At 36.7% G+C, this 19,102-nt stretch overlaps 1 protein-coding gene across 1 annotated transcript; it reads left to right on the top strand.

Moving 5' to 3' along the window:
* The first annotated feature begins 4,388 nt into the window (after nt 1-4,388).
* LOC104462659 (bromodomain-containing protein 1-like) lies at nt 4,389-11,297 on the top strand. Its single transcript, XM_010074698.1, has 3 exons — nt 4,389-4,497; nt 6,513-6,667; nt 9,393-11,297. Exons 1-3 carry the CDS (start codon nt 4,405-4,407, stop codon nt 9,574-9,576), a joined length of 432 nt encoding a protein of 143 aa, XP_010073000.1. The 5' UTR covers nt 4,389-4,404; the 3' UTR covers nt 9,577-11,297.
* The last annotated feature ends 7,805 nt before the right edge of the window (nt 11,298-19,102 follow it).

Raw genomic sequence — 19,102 nt, 5'->3', positions numbered from 1 at the left:
ATATTAATAGAATAATATTATTATATATTCTGTCTAATTTGAGCTCTTTTGGCTGCCTTCTGCAAACTGTTACCTCAGCAGATCAAGAAGAGGACAGAAGTAGGAGTGAAGTGAAATGTTCTGCTTACCTTCTGTACCTAACTGGAACTTTACCATTATTTGCTTTTATTAGTAAAATCCCAGATTTCACAAAGAAACTGAAATAAAAGGTTGTTTATTTTGGCAAAAGGTCTCAATTCTGTTTGACAGAGTACATATGCCTTAGAAACACAGTGCTTACAATTATGTTCTCTTTGGGTCCAAGGAATATCTTGTTTCTGTTTACAAGATGCTGTCTCAGAACCTGTGGTGTGATGTGTTGTAATAACAGCAGTTATGATGGGATACAGTTTTGCATTCATTAATGGATGTAATCATTGTAATGCATGCACAATGGAATATGTTAGTTCAAACACAAGGCATGTTACAAGGGTGCTATTGAAATCACAAAACCAAGGGTGCAAGTTAGGGCATGCTGTTTTCTGTAATACTGCTGTCATGTTCAGCATTTTTGACTTGTGAGACTGAGGTGAGCTTTAGAACTAGGTCCACTGAGTGTAATGAGCAAGTTAAGACTATGTTAGAAAATATGTTCTATATTGAAATATGAAGATTGAGATATAAATACAGAGGATGAATCAAAGTTTCAAAAGTGACTCAGAATTCTAACTTTTCCGGTTTGAACTTGTAGGCTTAATAAGGTTTTCTTGGTTTCCAAATAGAATTATCTGTATGTAATAGCTTGTCGCTGGTGTGCTAGATGGACACATGCTAAAAGTGGTTTTCATTAATAGCTGCTGTATACGGAGATATGCTGAGGTTAGTAGGTCTTAGGTTCCTTTATAGTGTCAGGAAATGTCTGCACAAAGGTAGGAATGTGTTCTCCTGCCTGTCCCTCCTGAGCTTTGCCCAGTCCTTTTGCCTGGCTATTCCTTGTTCCCTGATCCGGGATTCTTGTCTAGCTCTCCTGTTCCATACTATCTCATGCTTTTTATTCCAGTTTTCACCTCTTTATCCACGTCTTTGTCCAGTCAGTTGTTCCACCTTCTTGTCAGATATTTTTTCCTCAGTAAATCTTAGTGATGGTATTTTTTCCAGCAGCGTCTAGATGCTGTCTTTCCCTTCAGTCACATCAAGCCACTGACTAAGAGTGGGCAGGGGCAGGTTGTGGGCGAATGTTTTGCTGTGTTTGACTCAAATAGCTTTCCCCTCTGCCTGATACTGGTTTCAACAGGTAACATTGACAGCACAGAGAACACTTTGTCCAGCCACGAGTTACACAGTAAAAGGAAAGTCTCAATTTGTGATCTGGGCTAAAGGATGATCCATCTACACTGCTGATAGCACAGCTGCTTCTTGGGTGGCAGTAGATTTGGAGCTTAAATATGCCCAGTGTCAGTGGATTTGTCTGCAGGTTTAGGTATTAAAATCCAAGTTTCCTCTATGTAAGGGAAAAAAAAAAAAAAAGAAGAAGAAAGCAACACTGCACTCTTTTAGTCAAATAAATTTTCCTGTTTGTGGCTGAAGTTGATGGTTTAAAATAAAATTGGCCTTTGAAGAGCTTGCATTCCTTGCTGAAAGCTATGCAGATACTAGATTTGAAGTTCCTAGCTCTGTTTTTGAAGACAGAAATGCTTTAAAGTTTTGAGGCTTGTGACACTGGCACCTAATAGCTATTTTTCTCAGCTTCCCACAAAAAATTAAACACATTGACTTTATTATGAGAATGATACTAAAAAAACACTCGTTGCTTTAAAAACATTTTAAGAAGTAAAATATCTGTAAAGGGAGGAAAGTATAATGAGACATCCATACCTTTACCCTAAACTATGTAGAATCTTAAGTCTGTTTTGTGATATTTATTCACTGTTGATTTTCAGCTAGTGGGAGTGCTGTTATTTAAAATCTTAAACAGTACCTTGTCCTGACTGATAACTTAAATTCATTGTCTCTCGTAGCTTAAGGAAATAAAGGGCTTTTTATGTTGTAAAAGAAAACTACTAACCATATGTGCTAGTGTATTAACTGCATGGAATAAATTCTGACTAGGAAAAATTCCGAGACTTTTCCCTGCTGTGTATACCCCTGAGAAGTCTCTAAGGAAATCTGACTGCATGCATCCTGTCAGATTGTGTATGAATGACCTTCTACTCAGCTTTAAATTATAGTTTTATTTGTTTCCTATTAATTCTGCAGTTGAGAATAATGTTAAGTTTCTTTTCTTTCGTGTTAGCTGCCCTGAAGAAGAGGACTTTTTACATACCAGATACAGTTCTATGTGTATTTTTTTCAAAATAGTCTGTGTATGAAGGATACATTAATCTAAACCTTCACGACTCTTTATAACAGATGTGTGAATATTTAACATACTGGTATTACTAGAGCAGAGAAATAAGGAAGTTGCCCAAATTGCTTTTTCTGTTTTTAGCAATTGCTCCAATTGTTTCATTTTGAGATACTACCAAAATGGTTCATCTGAATTTAACATGCCTTTCCATAATATTCAGTATTTTATGTATTCAGCTATACTCTAGAAGTGTAAGAATGGCTGTAAGTATATTATATATTTATAAATATGAAGAATATTATTATGGCTTTTAATGAGAAAGTGAAGAATGTCGTAAAATGAACTCTCTCTAAAATATACACAGAAAGAAACAAATAAATAAACCAGTAAATAGATGTAGTAACTGTTTTTCCAAGGTTATGTAGTTCAGTAAGAAATAGTATAAGTACAACTTAAACTATTTTCATGGCTTTGTGTAATGGAATCCAGTGATTAAAGATCTCCTGTAAAGCCTGCTGGGATTCATGGCAAGGGTCACTGTTTCCTTTAGGAGACTTGTTTGAGGTCTTAAAGACACTGAGAAAAATTGCATTTTTTTCTTTTTCTGATATTATCCACACCTATAATAGAACCTGTAGCAACTTCTAGCTTCAAAAATATCAAATGTCTTTGTTATGCAGTGATGGCAAGTTATTATAAACTATTGCATTTTGATAACTGATGTTATGTAGTTGTGAATATCTGAAGTTATACTTTCCAATGAAGTATTTTCTTGAAATGTTGATACTAGTATAGGTTAAAAATAAGTTATAATTGAATGAGTAGCCTATGTCTAAAAATTGACCTAGAATATATTGTGGAGAATGATTTACTTTTTTTGTAATCACCTTAAGCACTTTTTCCTTGCCATTTCTCCTCTTACAAGATTTGAAACCACTTTTTTTCTAATGCTTTTTGTGATGTTGAGAGGGAACATATATCTGCATGCCACATTTCATTATGGACAAGCATTGTCCATTTTAAGGGGGAGCAGATTGTGAAGAATTGAGGAATAAATTGTGTTTTGGCAAGTAGAGCGCTACTTCTAACAAGTATTGCCTTACTGCTAAAAGAAAGTGCAACTGCAGCCTCTGAACTGTATTTTTTTTACAACATTTCCCTGTGTAAGACGTGCCTCCTCATGTTTAGAGCTTGTGAACTTTCATGACCTTCTTCCTACTTTTTTCCACCCCCAGTTCCATCTTGAGGGGGTAACTCACTGTCTTCTGCCCAATCTCTTGACCATATCCCTGTGTGTCTAGGGGGCCAACTGCTGTTCTGGTTGACTGAAAGGCTTAAACCTGTCTCATGCTTCAATCCGGTGGCCAGCAACAGAGAAGATAAACAGAGGATTTTGCTAGAAGCAAACAGTAACATAAACTCTGTTTTCTGTTATGCTGCTTCCTTAGAAGAAAAAAAAAATACACAATTGCAGCAGCTTCCTTGAACCCTGTTGGTCTTTTTGAACTTTGCTGACAGAAAGAGCTGAGAAAAAATAAATAAATAGAAATTAAAATACAGATTATAATTTATGCATAAGAATAGAAAGGTGTACCAGACAAGCATTGTAAGTTATCAGGTGCTAATCTTACTATCTTATATCCAACACTTTGGAAACAGTGTACATCTTCAATACCATCATCTCTTTGACAGGATTGGTAGTTTCAAAAGAAAGTGGTTATTTCGAGTAGCATAATTTTAAATATTTTTTTTTGAGCTTTTTCAAAGGGAAAGGATTATTAGAATTTCGCAAACGCTTTCTAAGAGTTAAGGTGTTTTAAGTTATGCTGTTTCTAGAAGTGTCTTCTGCTTTAATCCAAGCCTACAAATAAAGAAGTAGTATAATTTAAAGAGCTGTTATGAACATCACCTGCTTTTTATTGCTATATGCATGAAAGGTGGTATTGGTATTTGAATCCTAATGATCATGAAATATTGATGAGGAAACTAAGAACTGCAGAATATTCATCTGAGGTTTCAGTCTTTAACATAGTAATTTTATATTTAACTATTTGTTCTTAGAAGTTGGGCATAGCAGTATGTGGATTTCAACTGATGCTGCAACATCTGTTCTTGAGCCTCTAAAAGTAGTATGGGCCAAATGCAGTGGATATCCCTCTTACCCAGCTCTGGTAAGTACACAACTTCACATTAGTACACTAGTGATACTCTTTCTGGTCTGAGAAATGTGATACTCTTTTCTGGTCTAGTGTGTGAACTTTATTCAACTTTAAGGTGGATTGTTCTGTCCTCTTCACCATACATCCAGTTTGTAAAATCACTGAAACATCAGATGTTGAGTCAATAATTTCTTCTACCCTACCCATTTTTAAGGTCTACTTGTTTTGGTAGTCTTTGTTTTTGCAATATATATTGTTGTTAAAAGGATCAACTGAATAAGCGTTTGACAGACATCTTGTTAAGTGTTGCAATGATAAAATATTTTGTGCTGCAAAATGAGTATAAAGATTCTCTGATTCTGCAGTTCATTAAAGAAATAAAAAACTTGGTAGATTCAGAATAAATTGAATTATTGTATCCAGTTGTGAATGATGTACGGGAAACTTGAAGCTGTTGTGCCCATCTTACTTTAGGAGAAATACACGCAGCTTGCAAAGAAAATATTGATAGTGTTTCGTTTCAGGCATCTGGGGTTAGAGAAGCAGTTCATACAAAATGACTTGACCTAAATAATAGACTGAACAATCATTGCTACTTTATATGTGTGCTGGGTAGATCAGGAAATGTAATCGTACAGAGTCAGGTTAAAACCTGTGGAGGTGAGTGAGATTCAGAGCACTTGAGTTTTAGTGCCCTCAGTGGGTGACCTGAACACTTCTGGGTCTTAAAATTTGATTATTTTGTTGTCTCTTGAATGGTGTTAGCACTTTAGTGTTAGATTTAAGCTAATCGTAGAATCATAGAATGGTTTGGGTTGGAAAGGACCTTAAAGATCATCGAGTTCTAACCTCCTTAACACGGGCAGGGACACCCTCCACTAGACCAGGGTGCTCAAAGCCTCATCCAACCTGACCTTGAACACCTCCAGGGATGGGGCATCCACAGCTTCCCTGGGCAACCTGTTTCAGTGTCTCACTACCCGTACAGTGAAAAATTTCTTCCTAATATCTAGTCTAAATCTGCCTTCTTTCAGCTTATACCCTTGTCCTCTCTCTACACTCCCTGATAAAGAGTGTTTCCCATCAAAGGACTCCTTTTCTGTCCAGTCCTTTACATCAGCACTGGTGTTTCTCTGAGTGTGTGATGAGTTGATTGAGGAATTAAACCTCAGTCAAGAGAAGAAAGTTCTTCCCTGATACCTACAAACTCCCCACATTGTTAGCTTTCTGTTGATTTAGTTCCCATATTCAGTTTACTGTTGATTAAGATTGCTGCCAGTGTGAATGCTAGTAAAATGACAGGAGTTTGGAGGATAGGAGATGGGTGGAACAGGCATGGAGTAACACAAGCACTCTTCGGAAGCTGAACACTTGATAATGCTATGATCTGCCTACAAAGGAATTTTTCTATCAGCCTGATTAGTTTAATGTTAGCAGCATCTCCCCAACCTTTGTTTAGAAAGAATTTGTGACTGTAACTGTAAACTGAGTCATTAAATTGGATGTGCAAGATATTTGAAAGTAACTTCTGATTTTGGTTTTTTGTTTGGGGTTTTTTGCCTGTGTAGAGGATGTTTTATTCAGATTTTGAATGTGGTGCATTTACTTTGCAGAAGTAGATATGTATACTTTAACATAGGTTGTTTCTTTAAGGTATCTAAAGTTCAAAACCCAAAATCTGAAGCCAGTTAAGACTAGTTGCTTTTAGAAATCTTGGTTCAACTTTCTCATTCTGAAACCTGCTTGTCAGTCTGTGAAGTTGTACTAATGAAATTGATATGTGACTTTAAGAAGAACTGATGGGATGAAAAATGTTCTAGAGGTGGTTTTTTTCAGTTAAATTTACTACTGTGCCTCCACTCTGTTTATTCAGCTTTTGTCAAGAAGTTACGTGTAACACAAAGCCAGTTTATATGCAGTGATTATTTAGTTTATGTATTTTTCCCATTAATTTTATTTGTAATACCTCCTTAAAATAAAAGATGTTGTTTTAAAAACTAGGAACTGTCCTTTCTTCTCTTTTGTAGATTATTGACCCTAAGATGCCTCGTGTTGCTGGCCATCACAATGGTGTTACTATACCAGTGCCACCTCTGGATGTACTGAAAATTGGAGAACAAATGCAGACCAAATCAGATGAAAAACTATTCTTAGTACTATTTTTTGACAATAAAAGAAGTTGGTATGTTATAGAAATGTATTGTTTGATGCAGTGACTTAAAATTTTAAAAGCCTGTGCCTTCAGTCTAAAAGAAAATTGAAACATTATATTTTGATTGATATCACTATAATGTTAAGTTTCATATTTGAGTCTATTCTTGGACCAAGGCATATCATCACTGAAAGCTACTTATGGTCAGTTTGGAAGAAATTAATATAAAGTTGTTAAATAGTCTTTTGGTTTTATTTACAAGATGAATTAATTTATTGACCTGATAAAATTGCTTCTTTGGCTAAACAGATTTTTTTAAAGGTAATAGTCTGTAGTATTTATCTCTATCAGCCTTCATCATTGCATTCCAAATGACAACACTTTTTCCCCCCAGTCCGCTCAAGGGCATTTTCTTTAAATTTTTACCCTCTCTAGTTAAATGCTTTATTAACCGTCTCATTTGAAGTTCTTAGCCCTTTCTAAATTTTTTCATGAATTCTTGCCTTTTCCATTTCTTTCAGTGTCAGCAATATACTGTGTGGAGCCTGAAGGGATAAATCACACAATAAAACATTCTCTTCCCCTTCCACTAGTTCTCTTCTTCTTCTCTTCTCTGTATTTTTGTTTGGTTGGGTTTGATTTGTTTTTCTTTTTTTTGCCGGATATGGAAGCTTTTCAGCTACCTTTCTTCCTTTCATCAAGTTAGTTGTATATTTCTTTTCTGTGTTTTTCTTAATCCCTCTCCTCTCTGGGTTTCCGTGCAGGTCAAACTGGCTTCAAGTCTTCCCATATCTCCATTTTACTCTTGAATTTACTTACACTTTCAGATATCACTTTCCTCTTTAAATGATTAAATGTGGTTTCTAGAAATGCTGCCATTCCCCTCACTCTCTCTGTTCCAGTATAGTATCACCCAAATAACTATTTGCCTGAAATATAGAACTGGTGTTTGCTTTTCTGTCCCTATAGAGCCTTTGGCATAATCGTGGATCTTTGGCTTGCTATCTCTGTTCTTTGATTCTTTTGTTAATTAGTTGGTACTTCTTGATCATCTTTGTTCAGTTGTACAGGATTCCTTGAGATCCTGCATTCTTCTGCCTTTGTTCCTGCAGAACATCCAAATTAAAACATAGTCAGTATTCTGTTTCTCCTTTCTCTCATTGGTATCACAAGTGTAATGAACACTCTAGCCTCTTTCTGAATAATTGCTGTGATTTCTTGGTCTTGGGAGTCCTCTGCAGCTTAAACCTTCCTGATTCATCATCATATGCAGGTGGTCCTAAATCTCAGAAATGTTATGCAAAACTGCCTCTAACAGATGCTCTGTATTAGATGGACAGGAAAGGCTACATATTTTTCCAGCCCTCTTCCTCCCCACCCTCAGACTATTTTTGGTAGTCATTCTTTTATCCTGATTATTTTGGCCATTTTGGCACTCATGACTCTAGCTCACTTTTGTCTCTTTGCTCCTGAACCCATGTCTCTGATTTTCATTCCTTTGCAGGGTATATGTCATCTTCAGTCTGTGCTACCAGCTTCTATCACCTACGGATTACCTTTTCAAATAGTCATATTTGTTTCTTCTCCTTCGCTGCTTGCATCTGGAGGACTTGGCAAGCTTTCTGTTAAAAATGCCTTCTTAAAACTTCCCTTTGATCTGTATTAAAACTGATAATAGTTAGACTGCTGCTTATCATGCTGGTCATTGGGGATAATATGCTTTACTGTTTTGTCTGTATCCTTGTACTGACTCTACTTTTTTTTTTACTTCATTCTGTGTGCTCAGTACAATGGGGTTGTAGTTTAGAGTGCTTTAAGAAAAAAGAATGTTTCAGGAGACAATTCTATTCAGTTAAAAAAAAAAATCTATGAAGAAAATATTTTATATCAGACTTTACTGTCTGATTTGCAGTTTGTTCAGCTCCAAGTGGACTCCTGAACTGAAGTTTCTAAACAGAAGCATGGCTTCTACCATTTGCAGGGTTGGGACTGCAGACTATAGTAACATACTTGAATAGGTATTCATTAGTTTACCTCATTTTTGTTTTCCTTAAGACCTGTGAGTTAAGAAAACAGGATTAAAATAAACATTTGTAGAAATGAAGTAAATTTACTTCATACTTTAAATTTTTAGAACACTTTAACTAGAAAAATGGGGTCCAGAGCTTTATTCATTACCACTCCTCTCTGCCCAGCGATTAATGATATTCATGGAGCTTAAAATGGAAAAGTACTCTGAATACAGATTTAGTGGGATTTCATACTGCAAGGTAAAAGCATACTAAGTAGAAATTCCTTGGCAGTTTAGCTTTCCTCATAAAAATCAAATTGCGATGTCTTAAATGTAAGGCAAAAATTGTTCATCTGCAAATTCTTTGCAATAATGGAAATGAAAGAATGAAGAGAAACAGTGCTGTGTCGAGTGAATCTTGAATCCCATTCATTGTTAGTTGCTGCTGCCTGTTAAACTAACCTGCATCAATATTTCATGATATTTTTTTCAGTTGATACTTAATATCAATCATTAAATAAGTATCATTGAATTGGAGTGTATTCTTTGTTTCATGGAAGAGGCTTTCTTAATATTTCCTGTTCCTAAATATTTAAGGCAAGTAAGTACTATCTTAAGGTTAATATTTAAGATGATAAATCTGATCTGGTGTATGAGAAACACAACATAGCAACCCTGACATTTCTGGTCAAATGTCTTGATTTTGTTCCATATTTAACATACTTATTTTACTGTTTCCTGCAGGCAGTGGCTTCCCAAATCCAAAATGGTTCCCCTTGGGATAGATGAGACCATAGACAAGTTAAAAATGATGGAAGGCCGTAACTCAAGCATACGAAAAGCAGTAAGAATTGCTTTTGATCGTGCTATGAATCACCTTAGTAGAGTCCATGGAGAACCAGTCAGTGACTTCAGTGATATTGACTAGCAGAGATACCACCAAGGCATGAAAAATACCACGCAGACTTGAACTCTACTAATGAACATTTTTGTCTAAAAGAATGTATTGAAGATACCACCTCTTAATTGTTGATTCAGTGGCTGAGTTCTGCAAACTTGAAATAGTTGAGAAGTTCTTCTAAATCACCATTGCCATATTGATTAATGATTTTATTGTGTTGTAGTTTGGAGGATTTTCCACTAAGCCTGTTAAAATGTCTTGTTCATAGTGTTCATAATTGTACATAAATGTATATTCAACACTTAACTTATTCTGATTTTAGAAGTAGTTCTTTAATTCCTTTTATAATTTTGCTGGGGAGGGTGTTGGTTTTTGTTTCCATGCTTTTTACTTTTTTTTTTAACTCTTTCTGAGGTTATGTTACCTAAGCACCTGTTCCAGCTTAAGGTGTTTAGTGGTTTTTAAAGGCTAATATGAAAATGGCATCAAATATATGTTTGCCTAAATCATATACAATATGGTGCTGCTTGTATCATTTCTTCCTTGGTCTGTAGCTTCTGAAAAAGACTTCTGAATGTTTGTGTAAATTGTTGCTCTTTGCACAAAGTACCGCATATTTAAGATTGATGTAAATTTACAATTACAGATATGTATTTTAAGAAAGGAAGTTGCATTATTTTGGAGGGTACTTTGTGAGAAAGACATCAGGAAAAATTATACTATGTACATCACTTGCAAATCACCAAAAACACTCCTTTGTTGCCCAAAATAACTTAAGATTGCTTTTGTTTTAAACAAACATGGCTTAAAGCCTGCAAGCACATTATTTCTTTCAAAACCATATCCCATTTATCTCCCATTGATTTAATTTTGTTGATATGTGTGCCTCCCTGTGTCTTATTTATTGTAGAAAATGTATTAATTTGCTTTATAATGAAAAAATTGACAAATATATTGATATGCATTTTTATACAGGCACATGAGAAGACAACTTGCTTTGGGAGAAAAATGTATTGGAAATTGTATAAAATAACTTGATGGTTTGTGTGTAATTTGATTTTTTTTTTGTAACTTGTAATCTTTTGTTTCCAACGAGGGGACTTATGTAACTTTTAATTTAGAACACTTTAGTAGCAATAGAAACTTTGGATACATTTTTGTATGGTACATGTGATGTATATAGAATTAGTACTTTATTTTTATTTTTAAGAAGTAAAGCATTATGTTTGGGCAAGGGGAAGAAGGAGGGTGGGTTTCCAGAACTGCATTTTTATATTAAAAAGAAAAAAAATAAAGTCAAGATATTGATTGTTGTAGCTACTTTATTCCTACCTTCACTGAGATACTGAATTTGTAACAATGAAAATGGCAAGGTATGTTTGCAATGTGATTTATAATGACTCCATTATTTATAAATGCACTGTGTTTGAACTCTTTTGCAGTGATATCTTAAATACTGTACCAAGTTATATAATATGAAACACCAAATATTGCATATGAATGCACGAAGTATTTATGCCCAGCTTTTTTATAAAAGATTAGCAAATACAGCAAAACCAATACTTTTAAAATCTTTTTTTTAAAACTTCATTGAATAGCATACTTCATTGTTAAACCTGCTTGAATCTTTATTTTAAAGGGACAATTACTTTTTAAATAGTTTTTAATGTTTTTATTCTCTATTGTTTGTAATACCCCCTTAGAGCTTGAAATAAAATTTCTTTCTCAACTGTTAATTTTGTCCTGAATTTAGCCCCTGAGATTTTGCTGTAGTGCCCATTTTCGTACTCTGAATGCGCTTGTTGCAGAGGCGCTAGTTCAAGAACCTGATTGTTTTCTTGCTGTGGCATGCAGTAACATCCTTACTGAGCCCTCTGCCTGGTGGATATTCCAGTTATGCTACACTAGCTGAGACCAGTTACATGTAATGGACTCTAATAATGACAAGATTTGTTGGATAAATTTCACAAATGATGAAGCAAATAGTTTTCTCAGCCTTTACAGTAAACATAGGTCAAGGGGAGTAGTGAGGGCAGGTATCTTGTAAGGACTGTCACTGAGGTGCACTGCTGTGACAGAAACAACAGCTACATCCAGTAGAAAAACAGAATGAAGATTTGGTTGTTTACCTGAAGGATCTGCCATATAACCATGCTCGTCTTTGAAGGGAATGTAGCTTACTTGAGCAATATTGAGATTGTGATCTGTTAGGACTGCCTGTTAAAAGAGTCTTCAAAAAAATAGCCTGCATCAAATTGTATTTCAAACTTGTTCCACCAAATACACTCAAATCTGGTGTCTGTGAAACTGGATAATGATTCACAGCCTCAGTCTGGTAAACAGACAAAACGGGGTTTTTTTGGATCTGTCAGATCTTGGAAGGCTGAAATTCCAGTCACAGTAGGAGTAGGAAGATGATAATTTGGTACTTGTATGATAACGGTTTTGGTATCTGTAAAGTATGAAGTCCCAGTAAAAAAAATAAAAAGCATATGCAGTTGCAAAATGATTTATTAGTAGGCTTCCCAAGTTCTCATCTGCTTCTGATGGTAGCAACACAGGAGGGGGGAAAAAGAGCTCCTTTTTTGAAAATGAAGAGCATTAATTTAATTATTCTGTAAAAAAAAATGTTTAATCATGTCTTTGGTGAAAGCTTTAGTTTGAATTTTGTTCAGACTTCCAAGTTTCATTTTCTGGCTTTTATGTTCAGAGACAGCTCCATCAGTTCTTGGAGGAGATAAATTTGCTGCCTTGATCTTACAGGTGTGTGTATGCACCTAAGAGAATTCTGAGCTGGAAAACTTTACTGATCAAAAGAGGCCTGGTAAGCATCTTAACTAACCACACTGCATATTCTTTGGATGAAACTAGCACGAAAGACTGTGTTCTCTTTCTTTTGTGTATGTGATGGAAACTGTCCCAGGAGTTCCTCCCAGGTGCTGTCTGACAGCAGGTTGCGGCAGTGGCTGCGGTGGTTACCATACTACTCTGCTGAAGTCGAAAGTTATGCAGTGGCTCCTCAGATGGGGTTCAAGTCTAAAATAATTTCTCAGACTTGTCAGTCGTCGGTGTAACTTGTGTGTTTTTAAGGAATTTCATACCTGTTTAGGAAAGGAAGTCCAAGCTCCAAAACTGCTTTGTTTCCAAGTTCTAGGGCCTAACCAGGTGCAGTGGTGAGATGAACATGTGCATATCACAATGGGCTTTGCTCCATTTTTCAGACCAAGTTTTGTGACACTATTAATAACTGTAACATAGTCATAAAGTGGAAATTAGTGTTTTAGTGGAGGGAAAAAAGAAAAGAGCACCACACTTTAGCTTACTGGTTTCTTGGGTAGCATTACAGCCGTAAATACAGGGTGTAGATTTGCATATTCTTTACTCCATCCTGGTATGATCTTTTCCTGATAATAAAGTGTGAAAATCCTGGACCAGAAGCTGAAACTAAGTCAAAATTTGTCTTTTTTCTCCTAATCACATTTTAATACAAATGTGGATAGAGAGTGACTGGCTTCTAAAAAACAGTTTGTTACCAAACTCAGTGATTTTTTTTTCAGTTTGTTGATTGTGATTTTGTATTTTTTACACTAGAGGGAGCAATACGCACAGACCATCAACATTCACAAAAGTATCGTTTTAAAAATATTAATAGTTTTTGCTGAAAAACAGTCTTTTCAGCTTCTAGTATTTGTAGTCCATCAAAAGTAGGTTTCTCTGCTCTTGTTGCAAGTGGGTCGTTTTGGCAGCGCTTATTTTTAGCTGTAGAGCTAGTTCATGGAACAATTCTGGGTTTTCTGGCTCTTTGTGTCTAATTGCTAGTGACAGGTGAGTTACTTTTTACACTTCTATTTAGCTGTTGATTTTCTTTTCACAGGGGTACTGCTGTGGGCGCATTCTGTAGCGTTACAAACAGAAAATGACTCAGCTGCTTGCTGCTGGTAATGCAGTGCAAGTCAAACCCACAGCAATCGCCAACAAAAGCACTCAAGTTTGAAGGAAAAGGTGCAAGATGAGACAATTGCTCTGTTCTGCAGGCTGGCGAAGGAAGGTTGACTTGAGGATATTCACAAGGGAATTAAATACACTTGGCTCTGATGTGTGATCATGTGGGTAAAGATCATTATTTATATAAAGAAAACACTTTTTTTTCTTTCCCTGTAACTCTCTAACACAGATGTAGAAGTGAAATGTAAATGGAGGAAGCATTTACTGCCCATATTCTAGTTATCACGTTTCAGTTATCTTGTTCATGTTTTTGTATAACGTCATTCAGTTATGACTTATGTATTTTATCAGGTACCTTTAAATCTTCCTTGAAAGATTTATTTCCTCTAAAACATCTCTTACAAGGTAGAAAATGAATAAATTTAAGCTAATGAAAGTTCATAAAGTTGAAAATACTTTAGAATAGCATGAAATTGATAAGCTTTTTTAAAACTTTTTTGGAAATTGGTATTTTATGAGAGGTGTCTGTAAATTTATTTTTATCTGCCTACTTGATTCAGCTTGCTTTTATTGCTTCTGCACAGAAACTGCCATCAATTCTCTGCTGGTCAGAGGAGAAAACGTAAGATCTCAGTAGCTGTGCTTAAAGGTTATTCGAGATCCTTTTCTCTTAGATTCTTTCCATAGTGTTAAAAATTTAACACTGCAGTAGGTGCTCGTGATGTCAGAGACTCGCAGAATGGTTGAGGCTGGAAGGCACCTCTGGAGGTAAATGGTCCAACCCCCTGCTCAGGCAGGGCCACCTAGAGCCACTTGCCCAGGACCGTGTCCAGACAGCTTTTGAGTATCTCCAAGGGTGGAGACCCCACAACCTTCCTGGGCAACCCATGCCAGTGCTCGGTCACCCTCACAGTGAAAAGGTGTTTCCTGATGTTCAAGCAGAACCTCCTGTGTTTCAGGTTGTGCCCATTGCCTCTGTTCTGTCACTGGGCACTACTGGAAAGAGCCTGGGTTTGTTGCCTTTGCACCCTCCCGTCAGGTACTTATGTACATTGATGAGATCCCCCTGAGCCTTCTCTGCATTGAACAGTCCCAGCTCTCTGAGGAGAGATGCTCCAGTCCCTTTGTCATCCTTGTGGCCCTTTGTTGCACTCTCTCCAGTATGTCCATGTTTCTCTTGTAGTGGGAAGCCCAGAACTGGACCCAGCACTCCAGCTGCAGCCTCACCAGCACTGAGTAGAGGGGAAGATCACCTCTCTCGACCTGCAGGTGATACTGAGGCTAATGCAGCCAGGGTACCTTAGCCTTCTTCCTGAGGATTGTCTCATTTTTCAGTGTGTGGAATTCACAAAGGTTTTTTAATACTTTAGTTTAAATTACAAGGCACCTTGGGAAGGACAGGAAGTTGTGAGGAAACCAATCATGTCTTCTTTTCTTAGGACTCATTTAAAAAATAATTAAAGATTATGCTGGTGTTCCTGAAATGTTGCTGCTTAAGGTTTTTTCTTTAGCACATGAGTATATACCATTTTATAATGAAAATTATTAAGACAGATAATATCATTTGATGTTGGAAAGCAAAGATCACTTAAAAAGAAAAAAAAAAAAAAGCCAGCTTTATTTACCAAAAAAAAGAGACAGCTTGTAAAAGTTTTTCTTTTCAGTAATTCTTATTTTTAATGCTACCATCAAAATCTATTCTTCCTCGGCTGTTTCTGTTTCACTGAAAATTGGTGTTATAACAGCAAGCCAGTACATCTTAGGAAGCATGAAAATGGGGAAAATCACAAGATGTTAAATGGAAGAGAGTAGACGTTGCAGGGTCTGGACAATCCGTACCAAGGTGCTCTGAGCAGCATTGTTTCCCCTCTATGATTCGTGCAGTGCATGCATGCCCTTGATGCCCCAGAAGGTCTCTTCAACACTGTGCTGTTACTTCCTAATTGTTAAGCTGCCCCGGAATAGGTAAATATGATTTGGTTTTGGCTTTTTAGCTAATTTTCGTAAGTCTAATTCTACTATGAATTATTTTCACCCTCTCCCCCAATTAATGTGTTAAAATAAAGCCAGAATATCTCACCAGAATTAATGGTTCCCAGGATGAGAGAAGCAAACATGCTGGGTTTTTTGCTTTCCTTTTGGTTTATTTACTCTCACATTGTGTTTACTGTTTACTTCATAATATTTTGTGGTCTTCCAAGGGTGGTTGTGGTAGTGTTTACATAAGGCATATCATTAAGAAGTATAAAAGCTCTAGTTTATTAAAGATTATATTTTATGTAAATAAAAACATATAAACCAGTATTGTGGGTTTTTTCTTTTTTCCAGAAGATCTTCTAGAACAGAGTGAAGAACACTTCTCATTAAAATAAGCAGTGAGAGAACTGTTGGCAGTTAGAGGTGTTATTGAATTGTTTGATTTATCAGAGACTGTCTACCAGAAAATTTAATAAAGGTAAATAAAACTGAATGTGACAAACAGTAAAACAGTTGTTATTTAATCAAATACTAATTTTTTAGTCAAGGAAAAGGAGGCTGCATAGAAAACAAGGGCAGAGTTCTCAATTTAAAGTCAGAATAAAAATAAATAAAGACAATAGCAGCAGCAGTGGACAGTTGCACAACACCTCTTCCAGAGACCTGTATGCCAGGGACCCTGCTCATGCCGCTGTCTCACTAGTGCAATTGCTCAAGTGTCCCATGCTTCATATAAGCTACTTGCATAAAAATAAGCCATTAGCATTTTAACACCTCGACAATAAAAAGTTTTTGCTTTGAAAGCTCTGGTCTTGTTTCATATTTAACATTCAGTATTTTCATTAATCTTAGTTAGTGTGACACTATCTTCTATGTCCAGGGTTACCGGAGTTGACAGTGATGTATTCAGTCAGTCCTAGGGCTGGGTGCAGTTAATGAACTACACAAGTCTGGTTTATTACCTGTCTTTCTAAAATTGTTTTTGGGTACAGTCTGAAGTTCATATTAGCTCTTGTATTCAGCTGTCTCTTTCAGGTTAGCCATATGTGTACGGTTACCAGATAAAGAACAAACAGCCTTGGGAAGTCAAAAAACAGTTAAAAGCTGAAGATGAGCCTGCTTACCTGTCGTGTCTGCAGTAAGAGAACACGTGGAATCTTTGCAGTAGCTGTTAGTCCACTCAAGTGCACGTCATCAAATTCCCACTGTCAGAATTTTCTGATTTTCATGGGATCAGTTATGAAAGGAAGCCAGAGGCTGTGTGGCTGTAAGCTTAGATGACCACTTACTGATTAATTTGAATGCAAACAGGAGGGAAACCAGTTCTAGAGCAAGACAAGCAATATGTGGCTTAGTGCTGCGGTTGACATTAAGTTTTGGTGACAACAGAAACGGCCTGTTGGTGGAACTCTAGTTTAAAGGTTTGAGGGAAACTGTGTCTCAAAGGATGGGAAGAAAAAAGCTTAGGAAAAAAAAACTTCCTAATGGGGATCACGTGACAATATTTTGGCCACCTACGGAACTGTGCAACATCCTCTGAATACTGCCCATAGCTGCTAGCACAGGTGAAATCCTCTATAGATTGTGTAAGTCTGCAACAAAAATTACTAGCTGGGGTGACATGAGTCATGTATGCAGAACTAATAATAAAGTGTTATGTATACTTGATGTGTGCGTAGTCAGATATTTGTGTGTATGGTATTATAAGATACTTATGAAGGTATATATGAAGGTTCTTTTAATGATCATAAAAGGGAAATGCACTTCCACTGCTTGCGTTCAGTTTTATGTGGTATTGCTTACCCTGCTGCTTGTGCTTCTGATCTCTTGCCTGTGTTTGGTCTGGTGTTGCACCATGCCTCACACCCTTCTGGGGGCTCGGCTGTAATTTAGATGCAACAGAAGAGCGTAGTAGGAAGTGTTGTTATCTCTGGCTAACAGGTAAGGGAGTGAAGCAGAAGGTCAGGAAGTTGTCCAAGGCGCCAGAGGAAGCCTGGGACAGAGGTAGGAACTGAACTGAGCATGCTTCTGCCTCACCTGCCAAATTATGGCTTCTGGTTTAAACAGCTGGTAAATTTGGAACTTAGTCACTAACTCAGCTGCTCAGTGAATTATGTTAGGAAAAAAAGTGTGGTGGGCTGACCTGGCCAGTGGTGAAGTACCCACACAGCTGCTCAGTCGCTCCCTGCTCCAAGGGGAATGGGAGACTGTAAGTGATAAAACTTCACGGGTTGAGATAAAAGCAGTTTAGTAAATGCATATGGCTTTGGCCAGTTCAGGTCATCAGTCTTGGCCATGTCACCTCCCAGCCTCTTGCCCAGCCCCAGCCTACTCATTTGAAGGGGCAGAGTGGAATACAGAGAAGGCATTGATGCTGTGCAAGCCCTGCTCAGCAATAGCCAAAACACTGGTGCGTTATCAATGCTATTTCAGTCATGAATCCAAACCACAGCACAATACAGGCTGCCGTGAAGAAAGTTAACTCTATTCCAGCCAGACCCAGTACAAAAAGTTTGAAGTTTCTCAGTTTGGTTTTGTCTTGTGTCAGCATCAAAGGTCTTGTTATGATAAATTTTTGGTTTTATTTTAAAGGCAGAAGTCCTCTAACCTCTTGTTCCAATAGTCAATAGTGCTATAGTCAGAGAAATCCCGTGGGATATGGGAGACTCAGATTTAAGGCACCTCTTTGAACTTGGCACAGGTACTTACCTGTAAATCCTCTGTGTCCCGTTTGCTTCCCGTGGACACTGAACTCCTGTTACCCTATCCATCCATCCTGTGAATAGGAAGCCTTCTAAAAAAGCCTTGTTGAAATTAATATGCTTCAGTGAAAAATCAAAATTGTTACAAAAAATAGCTTAATGCTTTTATTGAGGAGTTTCTCATCGGTATAATTATTTATGTCAGCCACTTACTTACCTGTGAATCTTGACTCTACCTCATCTCTGCTCCTGTGCTGCAGATGTGAGACATAATATAAAACATTTTTTATGAAACAGGTACCAACTGATCCTGATCTATTTGCTGCTATATTGACTGCTGGTATTGTCTGTTCCCAGTACACAGTCTGTACAGGTATGCCATGACAGGATTGAAATAAATAGAAGTTCTACTGTTGCTTCCTGGGAATGCATTTGGGGACTACCAAAACAATTAATTTGTGCGTGTAGTTAAAGAGTTTCAATACATCTGTACTGTGTTTAAAGTTATGGGGTTTTATTATTCTCTGCTGCTTCATTTGGAACCTGTATTTCCATTTCTTTATCTGCTGATTGAAATATGAATATTTTAACTTTCTGTGTAAGTCCATTTTATGCTGCTAGATCTCTAGGCAAAAAGACTGTTAAGTATGATTCCTGAAATGTATGTTAAAGGGGTAAAAAGAGAGAAAAAAAAAATCCCTTATTTTGGAAAAGTAGAGGCACTGAGTGTTAATCAAATGACAGGAGTAAATTAGTACAATTGTCTTTAAGAGATTTGAGTATTTCATCCTGATGGATGAGCTGCTCGTTCAGTACAAATACATGACAAAGACATAGGAGAACTATGGTAGGCATAATTTTCCTTGTGGAAAACTTTTCTCATCAGGACCACTTATTGTGAAAACACAGTGATATTGTAAACTGCTTAT

The sequence above is a fragment of the Pterocles gutturalis genome, unplaced genomic scaffold (assembly GCF_000699245.1).
Source record: "Pterocles gutturalis isolate BGI_N339 unplaced genomic scaffold, ASM69924v1 scaffold35362, whole genome shotgun sequence".
NCBI classification, from domain to species: domain Eukaryota; kingdom Metazoa; phylum Chordata; class Aves; order Pterocliformes; family Pteroclidae; genus Pterocles; species Pterocles gutturalis.
The sequence above is the reverse complement of the archived record's forward strand: the minus strand, read 5'-3'. Positions and strand labels throughout refer to the sequence as shown.